The sequence below is a fragment of the Corapipo altera genome, unplaced genomic scaffold (assembly GCF_003945725.1).
Source record: "Corapipo altera isolate COAL_440 unplaced genomic scaffold, ASM394572v1 67, whole genome shotgun sequence".
In the NCBI taxonomy this organism is placed as follows: domain Eukaryota; kingdom Metazoa; phylum Chordata; class Aves; order Passeriformes; family Pipridae; genus Corapipo; species Corapipo altera.
Window position 1 is genome coordinate 5,242,057 of NW_020884906.1, and position 17,686 is coordinate 5,259,742.

At 47.3% G+C, this 17,686-nt stretch overlaps 1 protein-coding gene across 1 annotated transcript in view; it reads left to right on the top strand.

Annotated features, from left to right (window-relative positions):
- The window catches only part of LOC113951383, a 78,512-nt gene that overhangs the window by 36,873 nt on the left and 23,953 nt on the right, over window positions 1–17,686 (top strand). Inside the window, exon 4 of the mRNA XM_027652315.1 lies at window positions 462–525. Coding sequence (XP_027508116.1) covers window positions 462–525 — 64 coding nt within the window. The remainder of the gene's footprint in view (window positions 1–461; window positions 526–17,686) is intronic.

A 17,686-nucleotide genomic window follows, 5' to 3' on the forward strand; every position in this document is an offset into this window, starting at 1 on the left:
TAAAGCTATACTAGATAAATGATAGAATGCAGTGGGACCCATTTGCCAGGAGGCTTGGGATCAGCACAGGAGATGGAGGAACCAGGATCAAGGGTCAGCTGTGGTGAGCCAGGCCCTCCCTACCACACTGTTCAACCTCCATCTCCTCATTGCCTTCTGAACACCTGGAACCTTTACCTGTAACTGGGCTGGCTTTCCCGGGGTGAACAATTCGCTGTGCAGCTGGGACTCTCTGGCATGTCTGCAATAATCCTGAACTCTCTGTAAATTACTTTTTCATTCAACCCAACTTGGAAAGAGGCAGACAGGCTGTAGTCTAAACACCCCAAGAGTCTGTATTTGCTTTGTTCCTTACATGTTCCAGCACACTCGGGTCCCCTGTGATTTAAAACAATGTGTCTTTGTTCTTATCTTCTGGACTTGGCAAGGCAGTTTTTACCTCTGAGTTTTTGTCTCAACAGGAGAAATTGCTGTCTAACAGATCCTTTGTGGACTTCCGACCAAAACCATTCAGTGCAACATATGGTAAGTCGTTCAATGTTTTATAAACTCAGACCCTCAACTATAGCTATTTATGGGTGGAAACTGGCATATCAATAACTTCTTTTTGGTTACAGAGGTAATGAATTCTGGCTTATGTTATTATGACATCTCAGTTTAGGTTTCTCCAGCCCTTCCTTAGATTGTAATGCATTTGACTTTACATTTGTTGCTTCTGGTGCCTGCCACAGCTTAGCACTGTGGTGTGTGTGTGTGTGTCAGCAAAGGAAGAATCTCAGTCATGCTCCCCTTGCTCCAAAAAACACAGGCCCTTATTCCTTATGTTGAAGGGGAAGGTTTGTGCCCCGATGTGACATGTGGCTTTGGATGATCCTGGTACTGCACTGATGTATCCATTCTTAGTCATGTCATCCTCTGAAGCAAAAAGGGTGTGGCACAGTCGATAAATGAGTACAATTTGTGGGGTGGCTTGAAGTTCTCTTGATTAGCCATCAGCACTTGAGTGATGCTCTGCAGCTTTCAGCCTGTGATGTTGCTCTGTGCTCAGTAGCTGTACCACCACTTAGGGCACTTGTGCGCCCTAATTCCAGCACAGATTTAGGAGGTAAAAGCTTTTCATAGTTGTTTGGATCATATGAATTTCCTCTGTGTATCTTCTGCTGGTATCTCAAAAATGGTTGCTATCTGTTGCAGGGGTCACCTGGAAACTGGGTTGACTCTGTGCAAGATGAAATGGTACCTGTGATGGGGACACTGACTCACCTTCTTCCCTGAAGAGGTGCTTCCAGGCCTCTTTAGGGAGAGAGCTTCTGTGTTTGCACTCCCATTGACAAAGGAGGTCCCCAGGACCTCCTGCTAGCACTGAAAGCACCGTGCACATTATGAAAATGGTTTTTATTACTCCCAGACCCAAGCTCTTGGGTTTCCTTTGTGGTTAATGTGGCCCATCTGTAGTTTAAAAAAGCAATGTTCAACTTTCTTGCTTTCGATATTTTGTGTAGTGCTATGCTCAGGTGATCATTGTAAATGCATTGCCCAGTTTTGCACCTGATTTTTCCAAAGTCTGGAGCTTTTTAGTTGTTCTGGGATGTGCCTACATTCTCAAGGGTCTTTATTTAGGGTAAAAAGGAGTGACTATAAGAAGTTCAAGGGGGATGAGTTAGATGGAGCAGAACAGTCTGAAACAGCAAAAGTGTGGCTTGGAGCTCTCCTGACTTCCAGGGCTACCTGCTCCAAGGAGTCACAAGGAGCTCTGGACCAGGTGAAGTGAGGAGGGCTCCCTTCCAGGGAGGCCTGATGTGTTATGCTGCACTAAAATGCATATAAATGTCAGCTCAACAGCCATCTCTCCAAATTCTTCCTTGCCATGGCCAAGAACATATCTAGAGGGAGATGTTCAAAGGTAGCTGTTCTGCCTGATAGTTTTTAATGTTCTAACACAGCCTCTTGCAGGAATATCTCTAAGGAATGGATTGCTTTCCACCCCAAGCTTTCTTATACAGTGAGGAACTGAAGGGAACTAATATGGTTCCTTACACCACCATTACACCTTGCAGTGGGCTGGAGAACTCAGAGCAAGCCCAGCAGCCCAGAGAAGGAGAGCAAGGACAAAAGGAAGAAAGAGGGACCCTTGCTCCTAGTCCAGCTTTCCAACTCTGTTTCCAGCATAGCATTCTGGGTGCTTTTTTCTGCAAAAGTCACATGTTTTAAAATGTGCAGCATAAACCCAAGAATTATCAATTTCAATAAGTCTGCCAGTAAAAAAAAAATCTGCCCCCTCCTTTTTTTTTCTTTTTTTTAAAGGGTCAGAATATGCCAGGACAGCATTTAGCCTTATATATTCACACAGTAATGTCAAACATGAGCTGTCTCTTAAAAGCAGAGTGCAGAATTATCAGAGACAAAACAAGACTCGGACATTGGCAAGGAAGCACTCTCTACTCTCCCTGCCTGACTGAGCTAACGTTTCCTAATTGCAACCAGAGAACTGTGCAAGAGTTTAAAAACTTCACCTTTTTTCCAAATCATGGGGATGTGCCCCTGTGAAAGCTATTTCCCTCATTGTTGGTTCTTCAGAATAATTACCAACTAGCAGCATTGAACTTTTCTCTTCACTTCCTTCTTTTATTTTCTTTCTTTCTTTTTGATGTGTGTCACATTTCAGCTCTGTAGCCATCCTGCCCTTGGGTTAACCACACAGAGGTCAGAACTCTGAAGTGCTCAGAGCTGGGCTGGGGAAAGGGGATTACCCATGTTGTTGTTAACCCATGACCTTCATGTTTTCTGTTGGATTCAGTGTTTTGCACTTAGGACAAACCCCTCCCCTCTGACTTTCCCATTCCCCCATTCCTGCATTTCTGAGTTCTGCCTAGTAGCAGAATTAGAATGAGCAAAATACCACAGGAAAGATGATGCTGGAAGAAGTATTTATTAACTGTATTACCAGATGCAGAATGGTAGGAAGCATATCCAGCCCAGACATATCTAACCAAATCTAACTGAAGCTCATGAATCTGCAGAAGTCCAGCAGAGCTTTTCTGGCTACATGCCCAACAGGCATGCTCTTGCTTGACCATATCCTATCTCAAATGTTGGTGTTGTCTTACTGAACTCAGCATTTTTTCTTCCATTTGCCTTTATTAAAATTCAACGAGGTGCTGAGAAGCCAAGAGCTTATGTTTTCGAAGAGGGTGAGGAGTTTTAAAAGTTTTAATTTGGGAAAGTGAAAAGCATGGGCAGCTTCTCTACCTTTTGATTTCAAAAGGTAGCAAAACCAACATGACAAGTTAAAGAATGTGTCACATCCCACTGCTGTGTGTGAATGCTTATCCTTAATGATGTGCTTTTAAGGATCTTGGATAAGAACCAAAAGGAGAGCTTTGAAAACTCACTCATACAGAATAATTGTATTTAACCTACACTGTCAGTTCACACTGTATCATCTTAAAGAATAATAAATAAGCAGTCAACATTCTTACAGTAACCTCTCACTACTCAGTACCAGGAGGTGAGGGGACATGTGCCTTCCCAGACATCAGGTGCGCCGTGGTGGTGCTGGGAGTGCTTAGTTTTGGTTTAAAACTTGACAGTAGCAGTGGGGGGATGAAGTTAAAATGCAATCATTCTGAGTCAAACGGTAAGGCCTAGGAAAACAGATGTGGGATGTGTGCCATGAGCCAAGATCAACTTCACAAAACTCAAAAGATTACTTCTACAAAAACTGGAGGGGGGAGAATTATCCAGTGAATGTTGTGATGGATGGGAGCAAGGAAATAGCTCAGGAAAGTCAAACAACAGGATCTGCAGCACAAAAATGTTAACTTTCTGGTGCTGTTATTTTGTCATAGGTAGGAAATTCTTTCTATAATGTCTGAAGGGTATTAATTACTGTTTTCCTCTGACATAAAACGGGGGGACAGAGACTTTTATTTCTCTTAACTGCTTCTGCACTATCTTCAGAGCAAACCTGCCCTGCTTTTTAAAATCCTGAGCGCATAGGGCTATTCTTTGTCCACCCTTTCCCTGGGAGTTTTTGTTGTTGTAGCAACTTCTTTATTTTTCTGTCAAGAAAACACAAATAAAAGTTTAACTTTGGTCAATATTGGCTTTGGGCCAATCCCAAATATTGCAAGCCAATTCAGCACTAGATTGTATTTACCAGTTTTGCTTCTGGCCTACCTTCTGCATCCAGGCTGTGTTTCTTACAGTGCTGCTCTGCATAATCTGTGTTACCATATTGGGCCACCTTATAAAAAATCAGGAGCTAAGAGCTTTTTCTCCAAAGTGGCTAGTGGTTTTGAGCCCTTTAAACACACAGGCCAAATACTTACCATCTCCTTAAAATGGACCAGCTCAGTGCACCCCTTTTGAGCCCTCTGATGACTGGTTTCATCTTGGTCAGCTGTGCCCTGCTAGAGAGGGACACCTGTTTCTATCCCCCGTGTCTCATCTGGTTCTTTCTGTACACCTATGGGGCACATGGAGACCTGGCTGAAAATACACCATGTGTCAGTTGTTTCCTGCATGTTCCATTGTATTTTTGGAGACTTACTTCATTGGCTGTGGATCAGCAGTGTCCCCATGCCACAGGTCTCTTCTCAGCACAGAAAAGGTTGGCAGCTCCATCTCCTGCTCTGGCTTCTCTTTAAGTTCTCTCCTGTGAGTGCTCTGCAGAAGTGCATCAGCTTCAAGCCCTAGTTAGTCAGGTTGCCCATATCCCAGCAAGAACTTGTTCTTCTGGCACTTTCCAGTTAGCATCAGTGTGTCTCTGGCTGTTACCAGTACCACCTCCCTCACTAGACATCTTCCTTGGATTAGCAGGTCTGTTGTTCTGAAAATTCCATGCCATAACACAGCCCTGTTCCAGAAGACTCTTTCAACTATTGCTGAACAGTATCCAGAAACATCACACAGTCCCTCACAGATGAAAACACAAGTTCTCTGTAAAACTGAGCCAAGGCACCTTCAGCTTCTGCATTAGAAGCCCTTCTGTGTTTTGCATCCAGCCCATTGGTTGTCATCGTTGACACTGAACAAAAGCCTCTGCTGCTGTTCATGGGGAGAAGCCCCCAGTCTAAGCACCACATTTTCCTGGAATCTATGTAGGACTCGAAGATATTAATCTGTTTATTTCCCTAACACATCCACTGAAAGCCTGGAGCAGTTTTTCAAGGTTTCCCACAAGCTAAACCAAGCCAAAGGTTCCTGGCTGACAATCATCAATAATATTGAGCTGCTACTTAAACTCTGCTGTCCTTAGATGAATTGACAGCTCTTCCCTTCCAGGGGGAAGATAACATCTTTGCTCTAAAAAGATGAGGTGCCTGTTGTCTGGTCTCCTCTGCCTCTTCTGAAACTTTTCAGAGAAGCAATGTGTTGATGTATTATCCTGAGTCATTAATAGAGCATGTGCTTTGGAGCTGCCTTTTTTTTTTTTTCTTTTATCAACTGTATATTGTTCCTTCTACTCACCTGGATCTGGCATCCTCCCCTTTGGGCACTGGTGTCTTTCTGAGAAGGGCTCAGCTGCCACAGGCTGGTTACCTTTGTTTAGGGACTCCCCAGGACCACTGAGGTCTGGGCTTGCTCCAATTTCCTCGCAGGATGAAGATGCTACAAGAATCTTCTTTACCTGTCATCTGAGGAAAGGCATGTCCTGCCTCCCTCTGCTTTCACTGCCACTAACTCTGCTCAGCTGGACCAGAGCTTCTAGGGTTGTTATGGGAGCAAGTACAACCCTGTAGAACTGGGCCTTACAGTTCTGCAGAGGGGCTTTCTCAAAGGCCATGGAGACAAAGCACTTACCGGCCTCCACTACAAGCACAGTCCTGGCTGCTACATCCTCTTGTCCTGGGTGAGATAGGAGAGATCCCTGTGCGTCTCTAAGCTTTGTGCTTTTGGGGCTCCAAACAAGAGGCTCAGAATGAGTTTTGTTTGCTCTCTGTGAGCTCTTACCCTGCAGCCTAGAAATCCTTTGGACTTTACTGCAGGCTGGGGAGGCACTGGTCTCTGGTTGTTTGTCTCCAGAGGTAAACCACTGTTCATGCAGTCTTAGCCTCTAGCTCTTGGGATGAAATTCCTTTTCTGTGCCAGAAAAGCAGCAGCTCCAGCCTACGGAAAGCACATTTGCCATGCCTGTGCTGTGGGCTCATTTCCCTCCACAGTAGCACCGGCATCTGGCTGGAAAGGATGGCAGATGAGGCCCGGCGGGCTCAGTAAAACCCCTCTATCCCTCACCAGAATGCAAGACAAAAGAGCTGCATCTCTAATGGACGGCTCAGGCTCATATCTCCCTCTGAGGTAAACCATCACAAAAATATTTCCCAGATATTTGGCCGAGCATTTCACAAAACTATCCAGTTTCATGATGCTAATTTTCCCATTGTCTAGACAGTTGCAAATCCAGACAGCATTATCAGTGTGAACCTACTGCACGCACGCAGCCACACAAAAGCCCATTTTTCTGGCCATGGTATTTACAGGTGTGTTCTTACCCATGAGCTGCCTGGTGGTAAACTTCAGAATCGCTCCAAAGCGTCTGTACACATCCCACGGGGATCCCATTCCCCCTGCAAGGCTGGCACTTGGTTCAAGCAACACTGAACTGTGTGGATGCTCCGAAGGTTGAACTGGAGGGAGGATCTAGCCCCTCGCTGCCTACCTTATCCTGCATCCAGAAGAAAAGCACACTGTGCTCAGGGCTGGACAGTGCTGCGAGCCCAGCCTGGACGTCCCTCCTCAGGACGGTCTCCTGCCACAGTGGTGTTCCAAGGATGAAAATGTTCTTTTGCGGTTTGCATGCTGGAAGTGCTCATGGAAAGACATTCTGGGGCTGTAGGCATGTAGATGAGGTCCTGTCAGTCTGTCCTGACAATAACAAGGTCTGTGGGCATTTGTTCCCTCTGTTTGGCTTGAAATGTAAAGATCTATGGGGAGGAACAGCACATTCTTGTTCTGCACATGGGGGTGCCAGCCCACATTTTAAAGCAGGCTGCACCTTCCCCAGACTTTGGCATAATCACTACCCATATTTATAGCTCTTCTGTGATGCCAAGGGTTAAAAATAAAGTAGGAACAGGAGCTATGTTTACAAAGTAATAACTTCTGAATGAAGACACTTAGCCAGCAGCAGCATTTCCTGTTCTTTCTCTTGTCTAACTTGCTAAATTCTTCACTTTCTTCCCAGGGCCTCTTTCCATATGTGCATGGCTTTCCTGGCCCACTGAAGTGGGGGGAGCCCCTGGCCTGCTGGTGCTGGGCTGTACCAGGTCCTGTGCCCATTTCTGTGGAAGGCAGAGCAAAGACTGACCCATGTGAAATACGAAGGGTTTGACTGCAGCACCTCTCCAGCTTTTTTGGAGGGCACGGGGGGTGAGGAAGGAACTGCCCCTGTGCTCATGGGATGTGAATCTTGCCAAGCAGCTCTTGACTGTGTGTGGGTTTACCAGAGTAAGTCCCTGTGACTGAGGCAGCAATATTGTTCTACTAATAAGAGTCCAGGACTTGTAGTGTCTGAACAGCAATGACTTTGGTCTTTCCCTGGTGAGGGCTCCAGCTAGGAGCCACTACTCGTTCCTGAAGGTGGACAAAAGGGAAGGAACTGAAATAACCACAGTCTTCTGCCTCAGAGATATCTGTTCCCAGAGTCTGGGAGGTGCAGGCAGAGAGCACCTAACGGGATCTGAGCAGAGCTGAGGTAATGTCCCAGACTGCCAGTCCATGCAGGAGTGGAGGAGGAAGAGGGCAGTTCTAGGTCAAAATCTGTGAGGCTTTGCAGTGAAAGTGTTGGGAAGGGAGGTCTGGAATAGTTCTTTCTTCCTCCAGGATAGCTGTGGTCTGTTCCCCAGCTGAACTCTCACTTTGTGTCTGGTCTAATGCACATCTTCTTCAACCAGCTGGGTTTGTTTTGCAAACTCAAATCTGATCTCCTTAGTTTGTCCTGTGCATCTTGCTCAGTTTTCAGGACTCCAAGTTTCCACCATATGAACTGTAGAGCGAAGCATTCTACTTGCCCCCCTGTGACTGACAAGGGAAAGGATTGTGGCTCTAATAATAGCAGAACTCTCAGGCACATGGTGTGACTCCTGGGGATGGTCCTGTGCAGGGCCAGGAGTTGGACTTGATGATCCTTGTGGATCCCTTCCAACTCAGCATGTTCTGTGATTCTGTGATTTTGCAGAAGGCTGATCACATCAACAACCTTACTGCTGCAACTCTGATTGTGACATTTGACTTATTAAAAACTGAAAGATTCAGCCCCATTCAAGTTTAATGTCCATGGAACACATCTAGCTCTAGGGCAGTGGCCATGTCTGCCAAAACAGGGTTAGCATGAATGGAGAGGATGTTTCTGAATCTGTATAGCAGAGCAAAAACCAAGAACTTGGTTAGATTTGAAATGGCCTTTCATATTTTGTGATGCCTGGGAAATGCATGTACTTGGTTATTCTGTGCTCTTCTGATAGAAGTAATAAGAGCATATATATTTACTATTTACCCAATACTGATTGCCTTGGAAGGATGTGAACCTAAAAAGTGTTTGAGTAACAGGTGCCCAACAAAGGTCATCTGAAAGACAGGTCCAATGAAAGCAAAGGCAAGGCTTTTTTTAACAGGTGTGCAGAACCACTGTTGAAAGAAAGTCTAATAACCATTTCTAAGACTATGGATATCCCTCAGGAAAACCCCCTTTTGGCAGCAGCCTGGCCTTCTGTTTCCCATCAATTGTAGCTTTGTCTCTTCTGAAGCCCCCCACTGCAAACGAGCAAACAACTGGCTGAGACAAGATGAATGGAAAACGTTGCCTGTGCTAGAGAGGTAATGGCAAATCCCATGCCAGGAGCAATAATAAACAGGAGATTATTGATATAACTGCACTAGTCTCCAATAGGTTTTCCACCAGGCATGTGGAAGCACCTACAAAAGAGGCATTGTCTGTTCTGTCACTGCAAGGGAACGGGAGAAATGAGGCCTCGCCCGTGCAGGAAGGGCGTGTGTGTGTGCCTGGTGAGCAGAACTGATCAGTATCAGCAGCCTGGGGAGGGATGGGGGGGAGCAATCACTGGGCTGTGAATTCTGAAGATCAAAAGTGTCCAACAGGCTGTTCATTAGCCAGACCCCTCCTCTAAATCCTAGGTGATAGGCTGGGAATTGAACTGCTGGTTTGAGCCTGGTGGCTTAAGTGCTTCTTGGCCAGAGCCCCCCTGCACGGCTGCAACAAGGTGCAGGTTTATCAATGTCCAGCAATCTGTGCTGTGATGTTCACAGAGCTCGGGCATGTGGAGATTCTCAGGGCATTGCACTGACTGAATGTGTTTGTTTCTAAATGGAATGCAGAGTTGGGCCTGCATTTGAGTGCTGTTGCACATGTCCACCCCTGCAAGTGGTACAATGCAGAAGAGATTCCTTGAGGGCAGGTCACTGCAGTCCTTTCCCAAGATTTCCTATGACATTGCTCTACAGGGGAAGAAGGCAGGGCAGCTTCCATGGATATAAATATCCTGTCTTTAGAGGCTTCACAGAAACCTCTTCTGAGACCCTAATTACAATCTCAACCTGATCAGTAGGGATGGGGAAGGGTGTATCTCATCAATACAGGCACCCTAAGGCTCTGAGCGTTTGCAGACAGGAGCACCTCTTCCCCAGCCTCTCTCCCTCTGCTTCCCTGGCTGCAGATAACAAGCATTCCAGTTCCAGTTTGCCTGATTCTTGGAAACCTGAGGCAGACAGCAGACTGCTCTTCCAATGTGCTGTAGAAAAAAGAAAGGTGGGTGGGAGGGAGGAGGAGAACTATTTCCTGCAGTGAAACTCGATCCTTTTCAACTTAAAAATAGGAGAAAAACAAATTCCTGTGGGACTTGCTATAAAAGGGTTTGACAGTTGCCTGCTCTCCCCCCCCACACCTCCCAAAGCTCCACGTTTGTCTGATGTCTTGGTAAGAGCCCTCCTGAACACAAACACAGATCTGTGACTGCAGCCCTGCTGCTGGGGAAAGCAGCTCTGCTCCACGGTGGGGGTCAGCTACAGGGGAGTGTAATGCACTGTGACAGGTAGCAAAGCCCAGGATTAACTGTTCTTTGTGTGGACCCACCATGCAAACAGGTTTTCCTGGGCCTCTTTTTCTTGCTGTAAATTTTGTCCAGACCACTATAAAGGTGTGTGGGATTTCTGAGCATTTTAGCAGGCTGTGTCGAGCCCCAGGAGAGATCACACAGACAGCAGCCAGAGCCCCCATCTGTGCTTGCATCCCCTTGTGGTGGCCCTGAGAGCTTTAAGCCACAGTCTGTGGCACAGCTTAATCAGGTTTGATTGCCTGGTCAGACTTAATTGCCTTGTAGCCACAGCCATCTCCCTGCTTGTCCCTGCTGCCAGACCTGTGCTCTCCTCTCTCTTCCCACTCATCCTCTCACTCCTTTTCTGCATCACCACCTGATTTCAGTGCTCAGTGACAGTGCACAGATCCCAACCCAGCAGCCTGCCACACTGCACTCTCCCCTGTAAGTTCTGCTCCCTCCTTTGCTTCACATTCTCGCTCCTCCTCTCTGCTCTCTTTTCCCCTTCACATCCTCCCTCTTTTAACACTCTGCATTAGCAGGGTAGGGCTGAAGGCAGCTAGAGAGGTAGGTTTGCTAGAAGTTCCTGTTCCTGTCTAGAGAAGAGAAAACAAAGCTTTAGGAGGCAGAAGAGATGGCCAGAGAGTCTCTTCAAGGAATGAGCCAACAGCATTGGCAATGGCAGCCCCACCAAGAATGCTGCTGCTGCAGTTCTCCTGTCCTGGAGGTGCTATCAGGCCTGATGTGGTCTTGCCCCATGACAGGCATTGATTCGGGCTGTGCCATCCTCTGCCTCATCCTCAGCCCATGCTGCTGTCTTGAGTCACTTCAGCTCCTGGCTGCAGTCCCTGCTGAAAGAGGGAATGTCTCCCAACAGAAGTGATTCACCGGGCCTCGCCAGCCGTCTTTCATCTGCTTCCAGCCAAATCACCTTGGGGTTGGAGCACTGGAGCAGAACAGCTCCAGTGCTTTCCCATGGCCTCACTGCAGAGCTGCTGTCCTCCTCCCCAACCTCCTTTAGACCTCCCAGGTTTGTACTGTTAACACATTCTGACAAGTTGTCCCTCCTGAGTCGGTAATGAACCATTTCTGGTGCAGATCTAGGGACTGTGCTGTCCACAGGGGTTCAGAGCTTGGCTGGGACAGGATTGCACGTCTCTAAGTTCAGAAACACCCTCAGCCCTCATGAGAGCTTTGGGATCACTGTGCTCTGGAGCCAGATAAGCTGTTAAAGCCATCCCACTGGAGCCAATTACAGGACTAGGTACTTTTTGAAAGCTAAGGGATTTTATCCTATGAGTTCAGGCCAGCTTCTGCTCTGGGTAACCACATTATGCCTCACTGTGCCTCAAATTAGCCGTGAGCTAATGCATTGTACTTTGTGCATCCAGCAGCAGAGTCAGTGGCCACAGCTCAGCTGACGAGCAGTAATTCATTAAGCCCCTGTAACTCAATCACTGCAATCATCTTTCCAGCCTTAACAGAGCCAAATATATTCCCACTGTGATGTCACAAGAGTACAAAATTCATCTTTAAAAAAAATTGTCTATTGTTGCTCAACCCTGATAAAGCCTCAGCTCTTTTCTTTGTCATCTATCCAGGCCAGCAGCCTGTCCTTTCAGAGGCCGGCTCCACCTGCATAGCCCAGAGTTGAACCTCTTTTTTTAGGGAAACAGGTGACTTAGATGAATGCAAACCTCTCTCTTGTACAGACATGAGATCAAATGTCTTGAATTATGGTTGCTCAACAAGTCATTGCCTTTCAGCTGAAGCAACCTCACCATTGTGTACACGCTCGTAACTTGCCCAGCTCCTTCCCTGAGCCTGCCCAATGTGGTTGCCTTAGTAAGAGTCTAATAGCTGCAACTAATCCAAGCCAAGGCTCTGGAGCCTCTGCTTGGACAATCGCTCCTGGGAAGTTTGATGTGTTACCTGTACTGCAGCTTCTTTTCTCCTCTGTATCCAAAAAGTCAATTCTCCCTTTGCAGACTGTTTAACTAGAATCACCTGGCTTTCCCCTGGCATGGCCAGTGAACGTGTGCTTGACCCCTTAAACCAGCTCTTTCTCACCCCAAGAAACAACCTTTCTGTAGCAACTATACACCTACATGCCTTGCATCAGCTTTGTGTACCAGCTGAACTAAACCAGTGGTTTTCAAACGATCTTTAATTAAGCAGCTGTAAATTTGCCTGTAGAATGACCTATGTGGATGTGTTGCAATGAAGCCTACAGAAGGAAAGCAATCCATACCTTTGACAGGGGAAGCACACATGCCTTACAGTAGGCTGTGATCCAACTGCATGAAGGCTTCATACAGAAATGTGTTGGGTTTGCTGGATTTTTTCTTTTCTTTTTAGCTGGCGTGGAAGAAAAGAGAGGATAGTTTCCAACGGGGAGGATAAAACAGTACAAATTAAATCCATTCTCTGGCCAGTGTAACAATTGCAATTTCCTGCTATTCCTTGGAAGCTGTACAGCCCAAGAGGGAGATATTTCAAGACCGGTGTGTCAGGGATAGAAGCACATGCATCTGGTTATTTTTAATGGCACCTCTGTCCCTAATTTTCAGTGCTGGCCTTGATGAAATGCCAGCTCTGTTTGATTAACCTTTTGTCAGTATGGCAAAGAATAAAAGGTGGCTCACAACATTAGCACCTTTGATAAAGCTCCTATTCCCATCAAGCTATTGGAGGTCCTTAGCTATACCAGGCAGAGTTTTGGGTATAGAATGGAAAGAAGAAAAAAAACCCTCTGCGAAGCTTTGTGTAACAGAGCCTATGCAAGTCTCATATCTGCAGTCTTCATTACTGTCTGAAATGTGTGTTAGAACCAAGTTTCAGTCAAGGTAACCATTTTTCTCTACAAGCCAAGAAAAATACTGGGTTTATTTTCAGACCATTAGGAGTAGTCTCTCAGAACAGACCTGCTTTCCTTCATATGGGCTGCTTAAAAGCAAAAGAAAAGAAAAGACACAACTTCCCAAGCATGGCAGCTGTGAACTGCACATGGGTTAGACCCTGACAAACAAAATCTTCACTGTGCCTTGGAAGAGCTTTCTCAGGGCCCAAGACTTAATCCACCACCACAGCCTAAGGATTAGTGCTCTGGCAGTAGAGCTGGGCAAGAGACAGGATTTTTGTTCTGTGAGAAATGTGGTGGGTTGAGGGTGGGAAGGAGGAGGAAACACAAAGTCAGATTTGTTCCAAAGCTCTGGTTTGTTGGGGTGTCAGCCCTAACGAAGCAGCACAATGCAGCTCCAGCCCCCTCCTCCCTCCATCTCCTGCTTTGCAGCCATGACCAGTTCCTACCAACCACAGTCCCTGCCATGGTTGGTACCTCCTCCCTCAGCTTTTTACAGAAACATAATCCATCACTGTGAGCCCTGCTTGTGAGACAGTCTGAACAATGCCTGCGGCCTGGCTGGGGACTGCAAGTTAGGGGAAGGCTCTTGGTTGTGCTGTAGCTGTTGCATAGTTCAGCACAGCTCTGGTGCACCCAGAAGGCTTCTTCCAGAGTCCCAGATTCCCAGTGGTGACAGACAGAGCTGTTTGCTCTCTGGGCTGCAGCCTCAGGAGGTTTGGATTTAGCTTATCATGTGAGATCAGGATCATTGCTCTTAAAATGTCAGCAGTGAGCTGTGGAGCGAGCAGGGGGGGAACCTCAGCCCAAAATTCAGGCTATGCTAGTAAATATCATGTATTTGCACAGAAGAAAGTCTTGGGGCTGGGAGGCTTAAGGGCTGCTGAGGGGTGGCATTTCCCTGAAAGCATCTCAGTTCTCTGCCAGGTCCCTGTCATCTTGTACCATGGACCCTGAAGCCTCCTGCCGAGGGGTGGCCCACCGGAGGCTGGCCAAGGGGCTGCCACAGCATCACCTCACTGGAAGTGCTGGTTTACTCTGTGGGCTGGTACAGTAGAGCAGGAGGGACAGGCAGAGCCATGCCAAATACCCATGCCGGTGTCTCCCCTGAAGGCCTGTGTTCACCAGCAGCTCTGGGGAGCACCATCACCTTACTGGTGTGGTTGAGGAAAATCAGTGATGGATGTCCCTGGTGTCTCAGAGGACACCATACAGGGGCACCTTCATCTGAGGGGAGAGTTTGTACTGTACAAGCACAGGAGAGAAAACGAGGAGGAGCAGTAAGTGCAGGCAAAGATTTTGGAGAAAATCTTTCCAAAGCCTGTGCTGGTCAGGGTAAGCAGGGGCACAGGCCTGGTGGAGTCTCAAGGCAGACTTGCTGTGTGAAGCAGAGCTCTGCCAGGCATCTGGTGGGTGAGTGCCTGCTCATCAGTACAGGCATCCAGATGGCCAGGAGAGAGGGCTTTTCAGGCAGCAATTATGACTCTTCCTTCGCAGGGGATGGAGCCCCATTCACTCCAGGCACTTCCAGCACATACAGAGCATTCCAGAGAGCACAGCCCCGTTGGCACAGCACTCTTGTTTGGTGCCTCCTGGGCTGTGATACTGCAGCACATGTGCCTGCCAGGCCACCGGCTCCAAGTCATCCCAGGGACAAGCACAACGATGAGCTGAGGGAGGGCCCCAAACCATGGGCTGCTCTCGCAGCTGGACAGAGGCCTTATTAGAAATAAGCCAAAGGTTCTCACAAAGGAAGCAATAAGGCAAGGCAAAGTGAATTACATTAAGAATTAAGACTGGAGATGCTGGAAATGCTGATTCTGTAAGCAGTGGTACAATCCTACCTTCAGCTTCTGGCATGTTTCATGTCTAAACACTCCTACCCTCACTGCAAAAAGCAGCGGGGCTGGACTGCATGCCCAGGTCAGAATAGACTGGAAGGAATGGCTTCCATTTATGTGCAGTCATTCCCAGATGGGGCCTTGGGCTGCCCACTGCTTTGCATAGAAGCAAGTAACTAGCCTGGATCTGGTATGCCAGGTCTAGGATGGAGTCTGGTGAAATCCTTGGAGTCCCACCTGCTTGCACCATAGCCCAGTGCATCCAGTTCCTGTGATCTGTCTTGTCACATTGAAGTGGGGACAAGAGCAGAGATGGGACTGATTTATTAAAAAATCCACCAAGTAAAACAATTGGCTGGAAGCCTGCTCTCTTGTAAACCAGAACATTTCTTGTCCACAGTGCTTAGCACATTCACTGCAATGCCAGCACACAAAAGCCAGGGACTAGAGGTCTATAATTTGCCTTTCCCACCTTCAGGTTACCAGATTTGAGTGGACATTTCATAAGTCTCATTATGGTCTCCAACTGCAAGCCAGGCTCTCCAGGACATCTGCTGCAGGCAGGGATTTGGGCAAAGAGAAAAAGAGAGGTGGTCACAGAGCCTGGGTGGGGTCTCGGGTTAAGGTTTGAGTGAACCTGGGCCATTTGTGTGGGACCTGCTGAAGCTAACAGGCTGTGTGTGGTTTGGATTCAGATCCTGGCAAAACTAAGCTCCGGCCTTGATGAGCATGTCTTGCTCTGTGAGCCTGGAGGACCCTTCCTGAAGTGACAGAGTGGTTCAGAGAAGGGATGAGCGCTCAGAGATCTTGGACTGCAGCAGTGAGGGAAAGCCATGGCTGTTGTTCCAAGCTCTCCTTTCCTTGTGCCTTTGCCCTGGTTGCAATCTCAGTACAGGTAGTGATCCACAGAAATGTGGGATTATTCTCAGTCTTCACAGAGTTATGGGGTTCCTTCCCTGCAGTACACCAAGGCAGTAAACTTGGAATCTGTATGGGATGGGATTTAGTCAAAAGGGTGGACCTTGGTGCTACCTTGAAGCAAAATCCCAAAGCTTCAGCAACAGGATCTCATCAGAACTGGCATATTAGGGCAGACAACAGTAAATGTGGGTTTATACAGACCATGGCAAGAACTCTCCAGAGCATTCATCACAGCTGAAATGACCAGCTGCAAAAAGCATCCATCTAGCAAGGGATGCATATGTGAAGATCTGCACATCCTTTTGGCTTTGGGTAGGCTGAAGGGATGTTTTTCTCATAGGCTGAGAGTAACAAAGAGGATTAATCTCTGGGAAAAAAATAGGGCACTATGTTGAAGTGGGTTTTCATCAGTCTTGTGCTATTGTGTGTGTATCTCGGGTTTACTAATGATTCAAATGAAAAGTAATCAGGAAAAGTGCTTGGAGAAGGAGATTTTCCTGTATTTATTTTGGATGCATGTCCAGTGGAAAAATATCTTCCCAAGCATTTTGCTTGGCGATGTGGCCTGTTTCATTTGGAGAACAATTGATGGTGATGATGAGTGGTGCTAGATGCGATCGCTATTCGACAGCTTTTTGACTTCCCTGCAAGTCAAAACAGCAAATTCCATGCGACTGCACACGTGTGCCGAGGGGAGGGTGGGGAGACAGGGGCCTTGGACATGCTGCTTGACGTGTTTGATCAGGTCTGTGCCAAACTCCTCAGCAGGCACCGCACAGCTTGTTTACAAATTGCCCATATTTGCAGCAGTGTCTTGCTGATCCCAAGTGGTTTGTTGACTGTGCACTCTGCAGTTTGATGGGATGCCACTGGACAAGCACTGCCCTTCTGCTGTGGGTGTACTGCAGGGAAAGGTTTAACCTCTCAGTGGAGAACTTGCCCGTAGCTCTGTGCATGGTGCATTATGCACCTACAGGAGCAGACTGCTCCCACTGACTTTCTGTTTCTCAAAAATGATGAGTATATCCCCAGCTGATACTGTCCTGGCACTGTATTCACCCCTTCCCAGAATACCTGTACCAGCTGTAGCCCTGCCTGTCCTTCCCCTCCTCCAGCTCCAGAAAGGATGAAAGGAGTGACATGCACAAACCCATCCTGTCCCTGAGCTCCCTGAACTGGCAACTCAGCAGAGGGGCCACGAGGAAGGTTAAATCAGTGAATACCATTTGTCTGGTTTCATTTCTGAAAAAGGAACAACTGTCTGCCGCATTCCTTCCTTCCTTTGCCAAGGACTTTTCCAAGCAATGGCCTCTGGTCTCGGTGGCACAAGGGATAAACCCAAAGCAACTTTGCTGAAGTCTCCAGAATTGCTCCCAGGGTAACTGAGAGCAGAGCAGGGGCCCTGAGAGTTTCCTAAGCTTCACAGCCATAGCCGCAAGGCAAATAAAATGAGATTAACCAATTACAATTAAAATGAGAGAGAACTGCTTTTGACAGTAATTTTGAATTTCCCCTAAAACCACTTCCAGCTGTGACCTCTGACTCGCACAGCGTTTGCCTGAGATCTGCCCCTGGTTGTTTGTTATAACTGGTGCTTTCAAGGACGTTCAGTCCTGCCTAACAAGAGGTTTCCTAGGCAAAAAAAAAAAAAAATGAAAAATGGAAGAGGAACTAACACAGGGCATCCCTGTAGCGAGGCCCAGACACAAGAGCCCTTCTGGCCAGCAGAGCAGAACAGCCAGGCAGTCTCCAGTGATTTGAACAGGGTGGTGCTGCATCGAATTCCCACAGCCCCACACTGCTGTCTGCTGTCACCAAACTGTGAATCCCATCCTGGGAATATCCTAACTCACATTGGTGTAGAGCAGATTCTCTGGGCCCACAAAGAAACTGGCTGTGCACAGCCTTGCCCTTGCAGGAGAGCAAGGCTGTGTCTGTAAGATTGGAATTATTATCATTATTCTTATCTAGAGATCCCAAAAGGTTTGTTATGCAGCAGTGCCACACAACCA